The sequence below is a fragment of the Carettochelys insculpta genome, chromosome 5 (genome assembly GCF_033958435.1).
Source record: "Carettochelys insculpta isolate YL-2023 chromosome 5, ASM3395843v1, whole genome shotgun sequence".
Lineage (NCBI taxonomy): Eukaryota > Metazoa > Chordata > Testudines > Carettochelyidae > Carettochelys > Carettochelys insculpta.
This window is the reverse complement of record NC_134141.1, coordinates 10298229-10311162: the sequence shown is the minus strand read 5'-3', so window position 1 is coordinate 10311162 and position 12934 is coordinate 10298229. Positions and strand designations below refer to the sequence as shown.

General features: G+C 50.3%; 2 protein-coding genes and 1 long non-coding RNA gene across 10 annotated transcripts in view; 1 reads left to right on the top strand and 2 right to left on the bottom strand.

Annotated features, from left to right (window-relative positions):
* The window catches only part of ALDOB (aldolase, fructose-bisphosphate B), a 28998-nt gene extending 17597 nt beyond the window's left edge, over positions 1 to 11401 (bottom strand). For 2 of the 5 annotated variants that reach the window (XM_074994642.1, XM_074994650.1), the window contains exon 1: positions 11278 to 11401. The gene's annotated coding sequence lies outside the window, so the exon portion shown is untranslated. The remainder of the gene's footprint in view (positions 1 to 11277) is intronic. The other 3 variants (XM_074994645.1, XM_074994644.1, XM_074994649.1) reach the window with 2 other exon arrangements.
* PGAP4 (post-GPI attachment to proteins GalNAc transferase 4) lies at positions 1671 to 11432 on the bottom strand. Of its 4 annotated transcripts, none has more exons than XM_074994640.1 (2): positions 11328 to 11432; positions 1671 to 7592 (listed from the first exon to the last, which is right to left on the bottom strand). In XM_074994640.1, exon 2 carries the CDS (start codon positions 7468 to 7470, stop codon positions 6283 to 6285), a length of 1188 nt encoding a protein of 395 aa, XP_074850741.1. In that variant the 5' UTR covers positions 7471 to 7592; positions 11328 to 11432; the 3' UTR covers positions 1671 to 6282. The 4 variants fall into 4 exon arrangements, with proteins under 4 accessions (XP_074850741.1, XP_074850739.1, XP_074850740.1 ...); XM_074994638.1 differs by having other exon boundaries at positions 11278 to 11405; XM_074994639.1 differs by lacking the exon at positions 11328 to 11432 and adding an exon at positions 8501 to 11081.
* On the top strand, positions 11317 to 12596 carry LOC142013364 (uncharacterized). The gene is made up of 2 exons (XR_012645619.1): positions 11317 to 11457; positions 12395 to 12596. It is a non-coding gene; the product is annotated as an uncharacterized LOC142013364 (long non-coding RNA).
* The last annotated feature ends 338 nt before the right edge of the window (positions 12597 to 12934 follow it).

Genomic DNA, 12934 nt, shown 5'->3' with positions numbered 1-12934 from the left:
GTTTGGGCATGCCCACAAAGTGAGTGAAACTGAACTGCAAATACACTGACTGGTAGAGGTGTGCAGGAGCGTGTGTATGTGTGTGCACGTGGCAATGCAGGACTGGTGGAACATGAAGAGCGTGCCCGCTGCATGGTTGGGTTAAAGTGTGATCTGATGGTGTGGGACTGTTTGCCTTTCATCTCTCCTCTCCTGCTGAGGAGAGCTGCCTTCTGGCTGTTTGCTGTGCCTTAGTCTTGCTCAACCAGCTCAAAGTCCTGTTGCCTTGTTGCTATCTAACTAGGAATGTTGTTTGATAAAGTCCTCTGCTTTCCCCACTCCACCCCACAGCTCTCCTCTCAGAAATGCTGACTTTAATCAGCGTCATGAGAAATGTCTGGCATTCCTGGCTCCCCAGCCATCAGAGAGGCTTCCTGGCAAATCTGTGGGAGCTGGACATTTTGGAGGCGGATCTGCTTCATGTCAGCTGGCAGGTACTGTGGCTCTCAGATTCCCTTATCTACTGTGCATCATCCCTGCACAGTACACTTCTCTGCACATCTGGCCAGTACCACCAACCCCAATGCGTGCAGAAGGGGAGAGGTCCTCAGGCTGGCCTCTGCCCCACCTTCTGGGGGACACTAAGGAGGGACTGCAGTTGCCCTGTACTCTTCATTGAGTCTACAAGGGAAAAGACACTAAGGCTGGGGGCATGCTAATGAGGTGCAGAATATGCATTTCAGCACCTTGTTAGTATTCTTTGATCGGGCCATTAGCATGGCCATTTTGAAGTTTTGGTAAGTGTAGACCAAAACCTTAGAGTTTGCACTAGGCCCAGACACAAAATGGCCCCCAGTGAGGCCAGTACAGACGCAGAGGTTCACTTTAGCATGCACTCCACTCGTACAGGTATACACAGACTCCCTTCAATGCCAGCTCTCTTCAGTAGCCAACTACACACATACGTACACCCTGTTCACAAAACTCCCCCTTTTACTGAACTTCCCTGTGCACAATCAGTCACTGCACCTAGCAGTATCTGCACAATCTTATGAGAGCTTCCTAACTTTGTCTGCAAGCTGTCTGGCAATAATAATCAATGCTTGAATAAAGATAAAGGACTTGAGTGTTTAAACAGAGGTAGCTTTACTTCCCAGGGCAAACATGCAGCTTGAAATCCCTTAATGCCTGTGGCCTTGTGGACTCCCCAAAATGACTTAGGCCAGTTCTATGCTAAAAGTTAGGAAGCCCAGCTGTGTTCCTCAGGGATGACTTAGTGGGGGTTGATCCTGCTTGAAGCAGGGGGCTGAACTAGATGACCTCCTGAGGTCCCTTCCAGCCCTGATTGTGATTCTGTGATTCATGCATCTGATGAAGCAGGTTTTTGCCAATGAAAGCTTATGCTCCAAAATATCTGGTAGTCTATAAGGTGCCACAGGACTTCTTATTGTTCTCAAAGATATAGACTAACACGGCTACCTCTCTGATACTATTTCCCAGGGATATAATTTAGCCAATCTGACCCTCCCAGTGCAGAACTGGATTGGCTGATAGAAGAATATTCAGATTTAAAAAGTCTGATGCAGTGGCCAAAAACATTATTAGAAAATTTCACATTGACTTCCGGGGGCTACGACCCATTAGTAGGCAAGGAAGAAACATAACATGCTGACAAAATTAAAAAATTTTTCACGCACCAGAACATTTATTAACTGAACATTATCACTTGGTTCTTTCCTCCCCTTTTTAAAAACCCAAACATTACCCCTTGTTGTGGGGTTTCTTTTGTGTCAACACAAACAACCCCATAACATCAAATCAGTGTTTGTCTGGATACATACAGTACCATTGTTTTTTAATACTCTATATCTGAAACATTCAACAGTTAAGGCAGCCCAGGCACTTAGCAGAATAAATGTAAAATGGGCCAACAAATTCTACCTTACAAAGAAGAATGCCACCAAGAAGATACTTGGTCATGAGGGAGATGGGGGAAGTTAAATACTAGCTGTACTCAGTCTGGCAATAGTTTTTAGCGCCTGTCCACGTTGGTGACCACTGAGTGGAATTTTTGACACTTTCATTTAGTGAAAATAAAATGTAGTGTTTTGTCAGCTTGATTTCTAATGCGTTCTCTCTTCTCAGAACATGTGCAGCTCTTAGAGTCCATCCACTTAAACTCAAGTTCCTGTGGGCAAGGGGGTCATTTCCATTGCTAATGACAAGGATACCACCATTTTAGAGGCTCAGACACACTAACCACTAACTACATGTGGCTATAGGGCTGGTTGAGTGGGGCTAGTTGGTTTGAACAGTAAACACACGTGGCTAATTCACTATGGCACAAGGTGGCATCTACTGCTTCAGAACTGGCCGGACACCACAGCTCTAAAAGAATCCCAGCTGCTCTGGGGAGAGGCAGGCACATGAGCTGCATTGTCCTATGCTCTAGTGGCTAACAGTCTGTTTCCTGTGTGTTCAGGTTACAGGTCCTCAGGGGAACTGTATAAAACTTATTGCTTAGAGGACTTAGTTGTGAAAATATCTTCTCTGGTTTCCTTCCACAGAGATTCACACACAGGCATATGCTCCTCCTAGATGTACTAGGAGTTCTAGGCTCTGACAAACGAAGAGCAAAAACTCAGCGTAAATCTCTTTCCTCCACAAAAAAAGTTTCCTTTGGTTTATCCTGAAGCCAACAAAATTTGCGATTTGCTGTTTCACCCAAATGCCACTCAAAACTGGATCTAAGCCCCCACACGCAGCGCTTGGTCCAAAGCCCCCTTAAGTCAATGAAAAGACTCTCACTGTCTGCAAGGGCCTTTGGATCAGGGCTGGGGGTACAAACCTTTCCAAGGCAGTTTTTGAATTTGTGTCAAATCTCCAGTCATATTTCTCATGTGGCTTTTGGTTTTTATTGTGTACAGAGCAAAGAGCTTGGCTACAAAGCTACCAACTCTTAGCAACCATCCTCCCCACGGGTGGTTCAGAAGACTACAGTTATTGAACAGATTTAGGAGCAGCCCCCTCAATATGATACATTGCTGGAGCTTTCTTATATGACCCTGACCAGATGTTCGGAGATCTCTCGGACATTTCACTCACTGATGGGAGCCATGAACTTCATCTGCTGCAGCTGCTAACTGAATCTAACTGCAATGTGAGGCAAGATTAATGTGCTGTGATATCATGTGGCTAAAACCATACCTTCAATGTCCCTTTAGATAAGATGATGTCCAGTATGAGCATGCTGGGCTATCCACTGGGCTGCCCAAGGCAAACTGGACCATCTCTATTCTGCAGACAGAATCCATGGAAAACCATGACAGGTGGCAACTGGACAGTTTTAAGGGCTTGCAATCAAAGTTAGTGAACACCTGCTGATAAAGGGTCAGGTCTTAAATGAGGAATCTGCTCTTCTACACCTATGCGAGGTAGCTGTTTGTGCACTCTCAAAGGCCATTCTGATGTCAGCTGTATGTTATCCATGAGCCAGTGCATCTAAGCCACATATGGTGAGTGGGATTTTGGTTTGAATGTTTTTGGCTCTATCTGAAAGTGGCAAAGAACATGGGCTTTGGGGTTCAGATCCTCTGCTCTAAGGTGAAGGGAGAGGTAGGATTTGGGGGAAGAGGCATGTTACCCACCAGGGAGAAGTCCTGGAGGCCCTGAAGCAGCATGAAACGTGTTCCCAGAACCATGGGCAGAATCACAGGAATCATATTTCTTGTAAAGGTCTCTTCATGTTTTTATTTAAAGAGATGAACAGATCATCGAGATAATGTATGGAAAAGGTCAGATAAACAGGGGCTATTCTCCAGCTCCATAGTTCCTCCTAGGCTGGCCTCTGTTTGCTGCAGTCACTCTGGCTAGCATTTCCAGTGCCTTGAGACTGGGACACATGCAACCACAGGAGTGGTATTTACTAATCTAATGGGAGTTGAAACAGGGCCGGTATAGGTAAGCAGGAATGAGTTGGGGTGGGGAGTGGGAGAGGTGGGATAGGGCACGTAATAAGACAAAGGAGATCTCAAATCTCAGATGATGTAGCCAAATCACCTTGGGTCTGCAATACCAGAGACTGGGTTGTTGGATGCTCCTGTTGGAGACACATTCACGTGCAAATGTCAGCTGTGTCTCAGTCCATCATAACAGAACACCAAATTCAATTCCAGCTGCTGGGGAAGAGGGCAGACACACCCAAAACTGGTGGTTATTCTTCCATAAGATATACTAAACCAGCAATAAAAGTGAACTTACGTATCACTGCACTGGCTAACAAGAAGTCAAAAATGTGGTCTCTTCAGCTATCCCAGTCCTTGTTCCACCACCAAAAACAATGTACTTAAGGATGATGAGTGGTTATTTTAAACACAATTTCATCAAACAAAAAAAGTTCTGATCCTAAAGGATCAGCCACACACCCAGATCAATATATCACTCAGATCTCTCCCTATAATCACATTGGTGCTATTCCTTTAGTATCTAATAACTAAAGGTTTATTTAAAAAAAAAGTTAAAACTGGCTAAAGAAATCACATAAAGTAATTTCAAAGCTCTTGGCTCAGGCTTGTAGCAGTGAAAGAGTTAACTGCTAGCTTGTTAAGTCTCTGGTTGCTTCTAAATCACTGGAAGATACTCAGTCTGTATTCTAACAAACAAACCAGCAGTCGTGTAGCCCTTTAAAAACTTTATTAGGTGATGAGCTGGAGAAGTGGGTCTGTCCCACGAAAGCTCATCACCTAATAAATTATTCTGTTAGTCTTTAAAGTGTTACATGACTGTTCATTTGTTTATCCTTAGTTCCTGTAATTTTTCTACAGTGAAACCAATGGGATTCCCTCTACTTGGAAGAAGCTACAAAAAGGCTTTGGAAATGTCTCCAGTTTGCCTCTTGCCTGCTCAATCCACTGGACTATGAAATTGCACTAATGGGAGCTTTCTAAGTAAGGGACTAACAGGGTGACCTCTCTGTTACTATAGAAACAAGGGATGTTAACCATTAACTGATAAACCTCACCCTTAAGGGATGAGGCTTGCAGATTACAATTAACTAGTGTGGGCTGGAGCAACCCTCCACAGACTGCTCCAGCCTTGCAGGGTCTGCCAACAGGGGGCGCTCCAGTGCAGCCAGAGCGGCTCATTGTTGCGGCACACCATAGGTGGGTGCAGTACATCCTGGCCAGAGCAGCCCCTGTTGCCGCCCCTCCCGCCCCCCCGGTTTAATCAGGTAACCGGGTAAACTTAACATTTAACCAGGTAACCAAATAATGGGATTTTATATCCCTACTAGGAACAAGATGGTGTTTGGAGTCACGTGGGCAAGTCACACATTTATGCGTTCTTTGCTTAGGGTCGTGAGGGCCATGTTGCTGGAGAAGGCCATGGAAGCATGAAGCTATTTGCAGCACATGAAGCATAGGTAGGTGTCTCCTCTGGCCCATTGTGAGTTGTGTTCTCTGATTAGCCATTTGATGTCAATAGTCCCTTAAAGATGTGCAGGCTAAATATCTTGCCTCACAGAAGCAAACGTGAAATTCAGGTATAGAGCTAATATATGTTGAACCTTTCTAATTAGGTACCCTCAGGACCTGACCGGTGCCGGATGAGAGAACTTGCCAGATCACAAGAAGTCAATATTGTCTAGCACATTACCAACACATCCACTGCTTCCTGGGCTTTTAGAAGAAATTTAGGAGTAAATTACAGCAAAGTAACAGTAGAGAAGGCTGAGAGGCTGCAGACAAACTTTATGGGACCACGGGAAACTTGGCCACACCCATAATAAGTGGTCAGCCAGCGCACTAAAATCATGCTAGATTACAGATGTTGCCAGAGGAGAGAATTCTGGATAGAGAGGTTCAACCTGTACTTATAACATCATATATAAAAATGATACATACATAGAAATAATCATTCAGCAAATCTTGTCTATTGACATCAACATATTTTGTATAAGATTTGTTGCAATTATATAACAGTGGTAGCAACAATGATCTACCTGGTCAAATTTTAATCAGCTAATATCAGCCCCCTCCCCCACATATGACTGAGAATAGTAGCAAATCCTTCCCTTTCCTGAAAGCCTCCACCTTCCTCCACCATGTTAGGTCATAACAAAATAATTTAGCTATCAGCTTAAGTAAACTTAAAAAAATTCCTTTTCTGACAGTTCTGAGCACAGTCCCTGGTGGTTCTGAGCCCAGTAACAACTGTCCTGCTATCTGAAGTCACAACTGATATGTCTATCCAACAACAAGACTTCCTTGGCTCTGTCTTTCCATAAGGCCATTTCTCGGTGGGTCACAGTAGCTTAGGGTCGTCATTTGACCTGAGGCTTGAAAACATCCCCACATGCTTGACCAGATTGGGCTCCACCACATAGGCCCTCTCACCCATGGTGCGCAGTAGTGAGTAGAGGGCAGTGTCCTTGGCAAAGCCTCGACGGCATTGCAGCCCCTGAAGGTAACCTAAGACACGGCGGGCAGAAGGGGCAGAGAACAGCATGGCAGGCATGCAGCACTCGGTTACTGGCACCACATTGTAGAGCTCAGGTGCCAGCCGACGCAGTTCCAGCAGGTAGTGGCGTCCCAGCAGCTCTGCTAGTGCCATGCTGTATAAGGCAAAGAACAGGACAATAGGCCAGATAAGTCTTGGGCGGCCTGTTGCCCAGGAATACACGATGCCCAGCAGGGGGCCCAGAAACATGCCCAGGCCAAACCATTCCAAAATCCTCATAGGCTCTGGGTTGATATAGCGCTGAAGCCGCTCTGGGTGGTACAGCTTCACATAGAGGGCATCTTTGAGGTGTGGCTTTGAGAGCCGTGCCAAGAGCAGGTGATGCAGGACAGGAAATATCTCCTCCTCAGGAACAGCATCATCTTCCAACACAAGGAGGTACTCTGGACTGTAGGCCAACAGTGACTGCTCCAGGCAGAAGGCATAGTCTCGTTTCTCCTTCTCAAACAGGTTCAGGGAGGCGTCAGGGTCTTTCCAGTTTTTGTAGCGGCTGACCATTCCAAAGTGGGTGCCCAGCAGTGTCGCATCCTGGTAGTTGCCTGGGTCCTGCTCCACATTACAGAGAAAGATCTGATAGTTCTGGCAACGAGGGCCACACTGCTGGAGGAGTCGATGGAAGCCGGAAGCTACTTGCAGGACATAATGGTACTCATTCTGTCTTTGCACAGTAACAATGGTGATGAGTAACCATGGTCTGATGGCCTTGCTGCCTGGAATGCCTGAGGAGTTAGGAGTCTGCAGGTCCTCAAAGTAACGGAGGGCAGCCTGGCCTTCCTCCTGGTTCTGCTTCAGGAACTCATAACTCATAGGGTTCAGATGCCAGCGTCGTAAGTAAAAATAGGAGTGGAGGAGCCGGTGGCAAATCAAGGGAGCCACCACACCAAATGTCACCACAGTCAAGATAAGGAGTTGAGTAATGGGACTGGAGAAATGGCACCACTTCCCATAGAGCCGCAGTCCTCGCAGGAGCATAGCGGCTGCAAACCAGGTGTGGCCTTGCTCATGTCCCAATTCATTCACTCCTTTGCCCCTGCTCTGGGTAGCAAGCCATCAGTGGTGCAACATAAGAAAGATCCGATCAGAATGGAATTAACCTACAAAAAAAAGAAGAAACATCTGAAGATGTGCACAGATCCATCAGTATCCAAGGAAGAAATTCCAGATCTAACAGTCTGGTGAGAGCAAAAATCTGTGACAAGCTCATGGTGAAATGAGTACCAGGCCACTGAAGGAGCAATGAGTAGAGGTCCCTGGGTATCCTGCCAGTGACAAGATAAGAAATCACAGGGTAACTTACCAAGGAGTTCAGGAGTCCATCCTGATTTGCTAAGCTCACTGAGGATACTATGTCACAGACAGTGGTCGCAATGTCCCATGACATTGCTGGGGACTCTGATCTGCTCAGCAGCATTATTATGGAAGCACACATAGACACCCCCACTCCAACTGAGATTGGAACAGACCCCTCTGTACCTGTGCCCATGTCTGCTTCAAAAAGCCTGCAGTCTAACTAGCCAACTCAGACTTACTCAAATAATGCATTATTCACCCAGTTGTCTAGATGAGGAACTGAGACAAAGAAAAATTACATGATTTGGTTAAGGTCACATAGTGAGTGGGTGGCAGAGCTAAGATCTGAAACCAAATGGCCAAGCCCCAGTCCAGTGCCATAACCACAAGGCCACCCTTTCTGTCCAGGTAAGAGACATGTCTCTGCTGCAGCTCACCACTTCACAAGTACCTACACCTGTTTAGTGTCTGCTTCTCTGAGGTGTTGTGAGACTTAATACATTTGTGAAGTCTGATGGCAGTAAATGCATGTCTGAACCAGCCTCAGGCACACAACCACAAATCTCCCCCTCCCTCTATTAAGCAAGCAACTCCTCTACCCCCAGTTTCCTCTCTCTTTGTGAGCATATTAAAGAGGCAGATCGATCATGGCTCTCAGGTAACATCTACACCACAGATCTTACAGCTGCACTGGAGATATAACTATACCTACCTCACAACTGGAAGAGACCTCAAAAGGGCATCCAGGCCAGTCCCCTGTACTCACAGCAGCACCTACCCCCTCCCTGGGACTTTTTTTTTTTTAACCTATTTACCCCAGGCCCCTAAATGGCCCCATCAAGGGCTGAACTCACAACCCCAAGTTTAACAGGCTAGTGTGCAAACCAACGAGCCATTGTTGCTGTAAGGGCTCCTATATGGCTGTTCTGTGCCAGCAGAAGAGAGTTCTCCTGTGGACATAAACCACCCCAAGAGTGGAGAACCACCTCCTGCCAACACAGCACTGTCCACACCGGCATTTTTTGTCAGTGACACGCATGTCTGTGCCTGTGTGTGTGGGGTGGTGGAGGGGGTTTACCCTGACAAAAATCTGTCCAAAAGAAGGGCCAGCGGAGACGCAGCCTGGAAGCCAGTGGAGGAATCTGCTGGCTGAGCCTTCGACTCAGCTTTAACCTGAGAAGTTCCCATCGCACATTTGAACCCCAAGCTGGGCTGCGGACTCCCTCCAGCTTCCTATGAAATAGGGGATGTGTCAGAGGGGCAGCTGGGCTAGTCTGGATCTGCCAAACACCACCTTATGGGGCACCTTATAGATAAACAGATATTTTGGAGCATCAGCTTTCGTGGGCAAGTGGCTGGCAGCAAGTGACACCGAGCTGCAGTGGATGCTGCAGCAGTGGATCCACCAGGTCTGGTGCAGACCCACTAAATCGACTGCTGATCACTCCAGGGTCGATCCCCCCCCAACAGCCTTTGTCCCTGGGAGAAAGCCCATGAAACGCGATATTCCAAATTATCTGTTCATCTATAAGTATCAGAGAGGTAGCTGTGTTAGTCTGTAGCTTCAAGAACAACAAGAAGCTTACAGCACCTTATAGACTAACAGATATTTTGGAGCATAAGCTTTCGTGAGCAAAGACCCGCTTCATCAGATGCATGAGTGGGGGTGGTGGTTTCAGAGGGGTATTTAAAGAATGGGGTCCCAGAAAAAGGGAGGCCCAGAGCTGACAAGGTCTATTCAGCAAGGTGGAAATGGCCCAGTATCAACAGTAGGTATGAAAAATGTCAGATCAGACAGGGGGATATGAGCCATTGTCAGAGTCTATTGGGGAGAGCTTAACACCAAGGGCCCAGAAGCTGCCTTTGTAAACTGTGAGCCACTCCCAAGTCTCTGTTTAATTCTTAGTTAATGGAGTCAAATTTGCAAATAAATTGCAGCTCAGAGATTTCCTTCTCCACTTGATTTCTAGAATGTCTTTGTTTCAGGACTGCCACCCTTAAATCTGCTACTGAGTGTCCAGGGAGACTGAAGTGTTCCCCCCAAGGGCTTCTGTACATTATCATTCCTGATGTCTGATTTATATCCATTTATTCCTTTAATGTAGCGACTGTCCAGTTTGGCCAATGTAAATTGCAGTGGGGCATTGCTGACACATGATGGTATATATTATATTAGTAGATGTGCAGATAAAGGAGCCCCTGCTGGTATGGTTGGTGTTAGGTCCTGTGATGATGTCCCTGGTGTAGATATGTGAGCAGAGTTGGCAGCGAGGACTGTTGCAGGGGCTGGTTCCAGGCCTAGAGTCACTGGTTTGTGATTTGTAGCGGCTGGTGAGGATTTGTTTGAGGTTGGCAGGCTGTCTGTAGGCGAGGACAGGCCTGCCTCCCAAGGTGTGTGAGAGGGAAAGATCATTGTTCCCGGTGGGTTGCAGATCACTGATGAGGCACTGGAGAGGCCTTAGGCGGGGGCTGTATGTGATGGTCAGTGGCGCTCTCTTGTTTTCCTTGCGAGGCCTGTCTTGCAGCAGGTGGCTTCTGGGTACCCGTTTGGCAGTGTCAGTCCGTCGCCTCACTTCCTTAGGTGGGTACTGTAGTTTGAGGAACGCTTGGTAAAGGGCTCGTAGATAGTGGTGTCTGTCTGATGGATCAGAGCAAACAGGGTGGCTGCACACAGCGGACGGCGTAGTGTGCCCTGGATGGAAGCCGGAGGGGCGCACACAAGCACAGCAGTCCCTGGGCTTTCGCGATAGGGTGCTGTTTATGCGACCGTCTCTTATGCATAAGGTGCCCTTGTTGTTGCTAAGCAGCCGGGTTTGCCGCACCCTCCGCCCCGCTCCAGCGCTGCACGAGCCCCGCCTGCAGCCACCGCCCTGCCCCGCGCTCACACCTAGCGGCCCAGGCTTGCAGGGAGCCCTGGGGCAGCTGAGCGGCGGGCAGGGAGCCGGCCCCGGCCCCGGCCCCCCCGCTCCCCGCGGCGCGACACAGCCCAATAGCCGGGCCCAGCTGAGGAGCGGCTCGGAGGCGCCTCAGCCGCTCCCGTTGCCTCGCAAAAGCGCCTGGCGAGCCGTGGCGGACGCTCCCTGAGGGCTCCGCTGGCGGGGGGGAGGGGAACTCAGGCTACGCCGTTAGCGTGACGCAGCGCGGATCCCCTCCCGGGGAGAAACGACCCTCGAGCGATCCGCGGTCGATTGAGCGGGTCTGCGCCAGACCCCCCTGGATCCACCGCGTCAGCGTCCACAGCGGCGCCCGGTCACAGGCTCGAGCTACATTTAACTGCCCTGCGTACGGCTTGTCCTACGCGCCCCGCTTGACCCCCGCCCTGGCGTCCCCTGCCCCGCCCGGGGGGCGTCCCCTCCCCCTCCAGCTGGTGCACGGAGAGCAGCTGGCAAGAATTCCCCCCACGCCCCGCGCCGCGCCGCGCCGCGCCGCGAGCCGCACAGCTGGCGGGAGCAGAGCGCACGCGGGGCGAGGTTCGGAGCCGCCGGCTACCTGCTCCTGTAACACAGCCGCCCAAGTCACGCCGGTAGCCAGCGCCGCACCTGCACCGGCGCAGCCGCGAGGCGGGTCCGTGCCGGAAGGGGGGATACCCAGAGTGCCGCGAGCCAGGCACTTTCCCTTCCCCTTCCGCCCCGCTGGAGCCGCTCGCGGACAAGTTCCTCCTGCGGCTCGGTAATTCCCGCGCAGGCGCTCAGGCTGCCGACCCCACCAGCCGCAGCGTCCCTCCTCCCGTCCCGGTCTGGCCGAGCCCTCACCTGCCGCCTCCCCTCCCCCGACCCGGCGCCGCCCAGGTGCAGGGGGCTTCTCACCTGGTACAGAGCTGCGATAGGCCGGGAGGGTCGGGTCCTCTGTGGCTGGGGCCTCCGATCAGAGCGCCCAGCCCGGAGCCCTCTCCTGCATGCTCAGCCTCGCAGCCTGGGCCCTCCTTGTCCTCCACAGCCCCGGCCAGATTCCCCCCCAAACCGCCCCGACTCCAACCCTGTCCCTCAGCCCCTCCTGCACCCCAAGGCTCTCCTCCGCCACCTCGCTCCACTGTCCACACCCCCCAACCAGAGCCTGCACCCCCCACTCCCACCCTGTCCCTCAGCCCCTCCTGCACCCCAAGGCTCTCCTCTGCCACCTCGCTCCACTGTCCTCACCCCCAACCAGAGCCTGCACCCCCCACTCCCACCCTGTCCCTCAGCCCCTCCTGCACCCCAAGGCTCTCCTCTGCCACCTCGCTCCGCTGCCCACACCCCCCAACCAGAGCCTGCACCCCCCACTCCCACCCTGTCCCTCAGCCCCTCCTGCACCCCAAGGCTCTCCCCCGTCTCTTCGCTCCACTTCCACACCCCCAGCCAGAGCCTGCACCCCTCACACTCCAACCCTCTGCCCCCTCCTATGCCCCAAGGCTCTCCTCCTTCACCTCGCTCCACTGTCCAAATCCCCAGCCAGAGTCCTCACCCCTCCTGTACCCCAGCTCTGAGGCTCTTCCCACACTCCAAACCCCTTGGGCTCACCCCCACCACTTACCATACCTTTGCAGAATGACATTTGCCTGTAGCAAAATGGATTCCGCACACAAACTTCAGACATCAGCAGTAACGCTTGTCTCCCCTTTGCTTTCCAGCGTTCCGAGGCAGCGCAGTATTTCACCATCTGTGCATCTTGCCTCTGCTATCCCTTTTATCTTATTTCTCACCTGCGGTTTCCCTCTCTCTGAGCTCAGAAGGGTAGGATCGCAGCCATCTCCAAGGAGGGAAGCAACAGAATTGTACACCCCAGGCCTCCATCCATTGTCTTTAATTAAAAATTAATTTTGAATTCCTGGAGGACTGGCAACCCTGTGTTATTTTAATGGAACATGTCTACGAAAACAGCTGGAGATAGAGAGCAGTGCACTGTGGGTTGGTTGTCCACCCTGTAACTGACTGCAGGGTGCTTTTGGAAGGGTTTGTATTGGGTAATATGATCAGAGTGGGGTTGCTGAACATAAATGCAAGAAGCCCAAAGAACTGGGGGTAGGGAGGAGTGTGGCACAGGGGGCAGAGAGTGTGTCAAAGAGAAACAGTGTATGTGTTGAGAGAGGGAGTGTAGTGTAGGCAAGGACTAGTGTTTACACAGCACTCTGCTTTAGGTCAAGGGAAAGTACTGAGAGTGTCACAGCAAA

Excerpts from the sequence above, each read along its gene's own strand:
- PGAP4 (XM_074994640.1), bottom strand. The coding sequence starts at position 7,470 with ATGCTCCTGCGAGGACTGCGGCTCTATGGGAAGTGGTGCCATTTCTCC.